The sequence below is a fragment of the Chanos chanos genome, chromosome 13, assembly GCF_902362185.1.
Source record: "Chanos chanos chromosome 13, fChaCha1.1, whole genome shotgun sequence".
Classification (NCBI taxonomy): domain Eukaryota; kingdom Metazoa; phylum Chordata; class Actinopteri; order Gonorynchiformes; family Chanidae; genus Chanos; species Chanos chanos.
Window position 1 is genome coordinate 22,823,767 of NC_044507.1, and position 7,500 is coordinate 22,831,266.

Below are 7,500 nucleotides of genomic sequence, written 5' to 3' on the forward strand. Positions count from 1 at the left end.
AGATCGCCTAAACAAGGATAACATACATACAAAACACTTCTTTTGAAATCAGGAAACCTGATCTTTCAAACAAATCTCAGCTGACTATTGCCTCTGTGAATGTAACTTTGGCACCACAACTGTTACTGTCTAACAGACTCCAAACTTAAAGGAGTGATATCATCTAACTGATCTTTTGTTCGTGTAACTTACGATTTTATCCAGAGCAACTTAAACATTTATTACTTGACGACCTCGTGAACCCTTGCTTTGGGTTGAAGTTCACAGCCTTCTCACAATAAACTATTCAAAATTAAATGAAGTGTCTCAGGTTGTGTAAATGTGGGTAGTCCAGAGTGTATTAACTGAATGTGAGGGGGACCGCCGCGCCTTGCCCATGCAGGAACACATTTATGGCCTCTACTCAAAAACAACCTTGAGTATTTGACGTTTGGTTTTGATTCGATGTCTAACCAATGTGCAGTTTATTTCTTGTTTCTTTTTGTCACTGTGATTCTAATCATTGTTTTTCATCTGTTCTTTGTTCCTTTTTGTGCCCGAGGTTAGCTGATTCACCTCACAGTTTAAGATCTTTATGTGCTACAATCATCTTTAAACATTAATAACAACTTTTTGTCTTTGGAAGAACGTGTGAATGGTTTCATATTTGTGACTATGTATCTTGTGTTCCCCACCTGATGAAGTAGTTTCTGGGTGTTTTACAATCTTTTGATCTGGCAGGTGTAGAGACTGGAGATTTGGGGGGCACTGGACAGGGCAAACAAGACCTAAGAAAACCCAAAGGTGATGGACCTGAAAAAAATAAACAGGGGCTCAAAACCATTGGCCCTCTAAAGTCAAAAGATCAGGGAGTGTATAGTTTTGGGTCATTGTCTGTAGTGACTCAGGGAAATGAAGCTCAGGGAAATGGAGGTCTGGTTGCAGATCAGTCACAAGCAGCCACGAGATCTCAGCACCTGCAAGGAACCAAAGGCTTAGGTCTGGCTGATTCACGGCCACGGGAAGGCAAAATTCCCTCTGTCACAAGGGAAAAGACAAGAAAAAATCTCAGACCGAAAGCACCAACAGCAGCGAGAGGAAAAAACCTTAGTCCCATTACGTTCCCAGGGCAGGGGGCAAAAAATCCTGTAGCGGCAGTTTCACAGATGCAGGGTCCAAGTGGGAAAACATTGGGACCAGCCAACCCCCTCCCAACTGGAGGCAAGATCTTCAGTTCTAAGGTTCTGCAACAACAGAAGAGCAAAAATAATGGACCAGATTCAAAAGGCAGACAGAAGCATGGCTTAGTAATCTCACTGGCCAAAGGTGTCGGAGGTCTTGGGGATCTTGATGGAGGATCAATGCAGAGCCCGAGCTCTTTGACTCCACAGGGCAGCAAGAACCTTGGACAAGTCGCACCATTGCTTCAAGGCAACAGAGGTCTTGGGCCAACTGTAGTACCCATACACAGGACCCAAAGTCTTCAGCCTCCTTTTTCACTAATGCAACAAAGTGAAATCATTGAACCTGCTGTTTCACAAGATCTGCATAGCAAAGGTTTTGTTCCATTTGTGCCAGCTGAAGATTTTGGCCCTATGATGCCTCCTGAAAAGGTACCACCTGTGGCACCAGATCTGTCAAACGTTAAAGGAGCTGACCTCATTTATCATCCAGTACAGGGAGGGAAGAGTATCAACCCTGTTGTTCCAATGCAAGATGAGAGAAGCCTTGGACTTGAAACACAATACATATTTGATGACAAACATTTTGTGCCGTTGGTCGGGGTTGAAAGTCCTGGCTCTTTAGCCCCCTCTGGAAAGGCATCATCTATTGTGTATGATTCTTCTGCTAAAGGCACTGATAGAAGTCATGTACCAGTGTCTCCACCAGTGCAAGAACCTAAAGGTCCTGCCGTACCTGCAGTAGTTTGGGCCAAAGGTTTTGGTTCTGTGGTCCCTGAGACCGAGTTTATCCAAAGCCCCGGTCCTATGATTCAAGAACATCATGTTGAGAAAAGTCTAAGCTCTGTTTTGCAAGTTGGGACAAGCACCAGAATCGAATATGAGGGTAATTTCTCTACATTTCTGTCACGATGTGTCATGTGTTTTGTGTCTGTATGCTCATGGGATCCAGGTTCATGGTTGATTTGGATCTGCTTTGTCATGGGTTCTTTGTCATTTATGTCCCTCCGTGTCCGTCTTGTCCTGTTGTGTCACTGCTGACTTTGAGTATGTTGTTGTTGTGCGCTGGTCACAGCATAAAATGTCCATATTCATCCTGTCATGCTGTATACCACTGCAGTATCAGTGTCACTCTGGTGTCCATGTCCAATTACGGCTTGTGTCTTCGTCTCACCATCATATGCATCATGTGTGTCGTATCACCTCTATCATCAAGTCTGTTGTCATGGATACTCTGATTATCTTGTTAACCTGAGATAACTCAGATAAGATCTCATACCACCTGTTTGCTGTCTCATACCAGCTTGTTTTGTTCTCTAACGTTTGTCTGTTCATACTCACATGGTTTCATTGTTTTAAATATTGAAAGGGCCTGGTGAACATGGTTTGGATGCATTTTGTGTTTGGTTGGCTGTTGCTACTTTGAATGTGAGTATGTATCCTTGTCTTTGCTGTTGTTGTTGTTATGTGGGTAACATATTTGTGTGGTTTTTAGGTAATGGCCCTGTGGGGCAACTGCCTGCTGTACAGGGGGGGAAACGGAATGGTAAAAGCTCTGCCCTGTCTGTCTGACTGCTTTGTCTGTCCTGTCTGTCTGTCTGTCTGTCTGTCTGCCCTGTCTCTCTGTCTGTCTGTCAGTTGCATTTTTCAGTGTGTCTATTGTGGAAAATCTCACTATTTTCCATGGTTAATCGTAAAGCAGGTCTATGCTTGTCTTTTGGTCAGTTGATTAGCTCATGATCTGTCACATACATGAATCAGCCTTGTGAAACTGATGTTATGGTCTATAGGGTACGGCCTGGGAGCAAAGCGTCCCGCTGGACAGGGATCTAAGAGCACTGGTAAACTCTCTCTGAATCCGTCTGGGTCTATAACTCTGTCTAAGATGTAATATTTTAGCAAATATATGATGATATAAGCCCTGTATGTAGTATTGATTCAGTTACGTGCAGTCATGAGTGTTGTGGCTTGTAGGACTTGCTCCAGGAGCAGGATTGTCCAGTGGACAGAGAGCTAAAGGCACCGGTAAAGCTCTCCTTCTCCATCTGTAATCTCCATCTTTATCATTTTATTCATATCCACGTCACTGTTCTTTACTGCATGGAGAGAGACATATTAAAGAGTCAGTTAAGCCATCTGTAACAGTTTCATGTCACCAATGTTGAGTTCCAGCACTGAGATTGTGTATTTGATTTGCATTGTACAGGACGATCGGTGCCCTCTAGACAGGGTGACACACCATCTCAGACTGGTAAAGCTTCTCCGATGATAAACATGTTATGACTTTTTTTGAAAAACGCATGTCAGTCACTGGAATGCCATTTGACCTTTCAAAATCAAAAGCAATCATCTAAAGTATCCAAACGCACTTACTCTCATGAGTAGCAGACACACTGTTCGTTGCAACACCCTGAGCAGAACTTTAGGATGATTGCTTTTGCTTTGAAAATTAACATTCACTAAGGATCAAGGAATGTTTCTGTGTTCAGCCACTGCTATCTCAGAGTAAACATTCCTGTCTCCAACATTTTCCAAGAGCCTAGCTCTTCGTGCACCTACTGGGCCGATATTGTATCGTTTTACTCGATCTTCTGTTTACTTTTGTGTTCACTTCACTATTTCCTCCACCTCAGCCTGTGTCTCAGAGGGACGTCCCTGAGCATGGTGTGATGTGCATGGTGGTTTTTTTGTCCCACAGACCATGAATGGACCAATCATTAAAGGCATGTCCACTGGGTCACTCTGGACGGTGACATCAGACTACCTTAGGGGATTGCACATGGGCACCGTACGCCACAGACAGTAATGACCAGTCCCACTGCTCCATGGTGATGGTAATGAAAATGATATTAACTCTATTTAACAGGTTATGGACCAGGCCTTGGACGCTACCCCGGAGCAGGGCTTACCAACGGCTATGGAACAGGTATGCAGAAGACTGTTTAAAAGGTGCACTGTTGGCTGCTTCATACGGTTCTGCCTGGACTGTTTAACTGAGACATTTTTCTCTGGAGCAGCTTATGGGCCCCTTGGATACCCTCAGGTGGGTCGAGGTGGCAAGCTGACAGGTAAGTCTGTTCTATTTATATACCATCTCTCTTTTCTCACCTCTTTCACATGCTGTCCTCATTCTTCAGCTTGTCCATTTCATCACTTAACTAATTCTGCTACACACTCATCTCTATGTCCCCTCTGTCTCACTCTCCCCACTGTCTTTCTCTCCCTCCTGTCTTTCTCTCCTCTCTATCTCACTCTCCCCACCCTCTTTCTCTACTCTCTCTCTCTCTCTCTCTCTCTCTCCCCACTGTCTTTCTCTCCACTGTCTTTCTCTCTCTCCTCTCTCTCTCCCTCTTTCTTTTCTCTCCCTTCTATCTCTCTCCACACTGTCTCTCTCTCCTTCCTGTTATTCTCTCCCCCTGTCACCCTCTCCACCTGTTTTTTTTTTTTCTCGTCTCTTCGCCTAGATCACGTTTTTCTTCACCACTTTTTCATGAAGTCGTGTTTTAATAATTAGAGTAGTACCCTAACAAACTGAATATCTGTTGGGACCCTGTGACATGGGCCAAATCAGTTTAATTCCATACAAAGACGTTTTTCTTTCTCTCGCTCTGCCTGTGTGTATTTGTATGAATGTTTCGACACTTTCCTTTTGTGGTAATTTGCATTTGTGGCCCATTTTGACACAGGGTATGGTGATGGTCAGGGAGGTTACCCAGACAGTGGTGTTAGCAACGGCTATGGAAATGGTGAATACCTCTCGTCTTCTCTGAGTATGAAAAAAAAATAGTCATAAACATATGTAATTCAGTCACATTTAATATGGAGTTAAATACTCCCCAGATAAAAATGCATGGCATGGGAGACGTTTTTAAGAAGAAGCTAGAGGCCTAACCAAAAACAGTCAGAATGTGCACTGTCTGGCTCTGTGGTCAGTTACTCCTTAAAGCATTTTACTAGACTGATAGGGAAGGTTTACCAGACGTCCCTGTGGTCTCATCTTTAAGGTCAGAGGGGACCTGGTGTGGGGGCCAAGGCAGCGCTGGCAGGTACCTCAGTATCAGCCTGTATGTGTGTGTCTGTGTGCATGCGTCTGTCCAGGTTCTTCTACTTTTCTGTCACTGTACAACCATGGATATGCCACAGGGAAAACCTTTACTGTATTAACATTGGCTGTGATTTTGAAACATTGTATAATGTTGTGTTCTCCTGTTCTATGATTCCACCCCCCTCCCAAAGGTGCCAAAAGTAATGGTTACACCAATGGTTATGGAGTTGGTGATGGCTATGGTGCTGGTGAGTATAAACAGGTCATTGAATTGGAGACTGCACTATGATATATTATGATATATTATTATGATATATATATTACACAAACAAAATTATAAATGACCATTTGCCAAAGCCACACCCCCTCCCCTGAAACTTAAACTTTCAAATGCTCTCAGCAGTCAGTCAATACATTTGTGATTTTACACAGTAAGACTTCCAATAGTTACAAATATAGCTGTATCCACTTGGATAACAAGAAGCTTCAGCATCAGTCAGAAGAAACGAGTATAAAACTTTTCAGTGTGATGAATACGATACAACGACGGAATTGCCTACCATATCATAACCAGCTTTAATTACAACATACATATATATGTGTGTGTGTATGTGTGTGTGTGTGTGTGTGTGTGTGTGTGTGTATAAATCCTTAAATGTTGTTTATTGCTTGCCTGGGGGAGTGGCCTGACCATCCATAACCTGCAGTAAAACAGTGGGCTGGAGTTTGGCTAAAGATCATGAGAATGATGATTATATTATATATTATATATTATATATTATATATTATGTTGCAGCGAGGGGAAGCCCAACAGCATTAGCAGATGGCACTGGGCTTGGAGGCAAAGCAGGGAAGGGTGCAGGTAACCACACTAACCATTAATGCAGCTTAACACTGACAAGCAACCAGCTGAACACACAGTGTGCTCACTAACACAGGCAAGATAACTGCTATTATCAGTTAAACTACTAATCTGAGTACAAAGCTGTCTCAAAGATGAAATTCAAAAGTCCGATAAGTTGTTGATTAACTGCCACCTAATGTTGACTTGAAGGAAGTGCAGCATGACTGTCTGACCAGTGTGACTGCTTTCTGTCATGTGGAAGAGACTATAAGCAGCACTTCCTTACTGCAGTTTTCATTGCGAAACTTATTGGCCCCTTGCATCGTGAACAGGAAGACACCCTGTCAGCAGGCTCTGTTCGATTTTTAAAACAGGCATTCAGTCTCCACTGCTGTGTGTGTGGTTTAAGAATAGGTGGAACTGAGTGCTAAAATATAACAAGGTTTCCAGGGGATTTTAAGATGGTGTAGATTCTAAAAAAGCAAGTTAGGTGCAGTGTTCATGGCACAGACAACAAAGTTCAGAGTGGTTTCGAGGTGGTAGAGGAGGTAGACGATTCAAGAGTTTAAAAGGTTTTTTTTTAATGAAACATTTTAATAGAAAACAATTAATGGTGTAAATATTTCTAATAGGCTAATACATTTTACGCTGATTTATTTGCCACCTGTTTAAACTTTTAATCTAATTAAAAATCTATCTAAAAACTAACCAATAAACAGGTGTGCCACTGGTAGCAGCTGGTTCTTTACCCTACGGTGGCCAGCCAGTGGTGCCCGCTGGGTTGGGTCCGTTGGGGAAATCTGATGATAACATTGCTGTTCCATATGCTGGCCAACCGGTGGGACTTGGACCTGACACTGGCCTGGGTAAATATCCTGTATTTTCTCTTCCCACTGACTCTGTCATCTGACATCAATGCAAATATTCAAATGCCCATGCAAATACTCCACTGTGTGAGCAAATACTGTATGGGCATTGGTGGAGGATTCACTGTCTGAAATTATTACTGACACAGGCTTATCTAACAGCTGAAATCAAGAAGGGGAATCCTGAATTGAGATGAAAAGAGAAAGTGATACTTTTTTGTGAATGAAAAAGAGAGAGAGAGAGAGAGAGAGGAAAAACAGAGTTATTAGAGGTGGAGATAAGGAAAACATGACATAGATGTGAAATGCTTTTGTAGAAGAGATACAAAACGTTAGACAGAGATAAAGACAGGCATGCTGTGGATGATGGCAAAATGAATGAACAGAGTGAACAGTGAATTTGTCTCTCTCTGTGCTGTAGGTGGACTTGGAGGAGGCCTGGAACCTGTTTCTGGCAAGTACAGTGAGTAAAAATGACATCATGGCCCCGCAATGGCCTAAAAAATACCATGTCCTGTCTGCCCTGTGTTGAATCATTCATCTGGACTATCAGCTCTAACATTATCTCTAACAGTGGTAATGATG

General features: G+C 42.8%; 1 protein-coding gene across 1 annotated transcript in view; it reads left to right on the forward strand.

The window, feature by feature from the left end:
• Nucleotides 1-7,386, forward strand: part of LOC115826096 (glycine-rich cell wall structural protein 2) — a 13,999-nt gene extending 6,613 nt beyond the window's left edge. Inside the window, exons 7-12 of the mRNA XM_030789772.1 lie at nucleotides 4,027-4,086; nucleotides 4,178-4,228; nucleotides 4,847-4,930; nucleotides 5,165-5,206; nucleotides 5,397-5,453; nucleotides 7,337-7,386. Coding sequence (XP_030645632.1) covers nucleotides 4,027-4,086; nucleotides 4,178-4,228; nucleotides 4,847-4,930; nucleotides 5,165-5,206; nucleotides 5,397-5,453; nucleotides 7,337-7,386 — 344 coding nt within the window. The remainder of the gene's footprint in view (nucleotides 1-4,026; nucleotides 4,087-4,177; nucleotides 4,229-4,846; nucleotides 4,931-5,164; nucleotides 5,207-5,396; nucleotides 5,454-7,336) is intronic.
• Nucleotides 7,387-7,500: the final 114 nt, after the last annotated feature.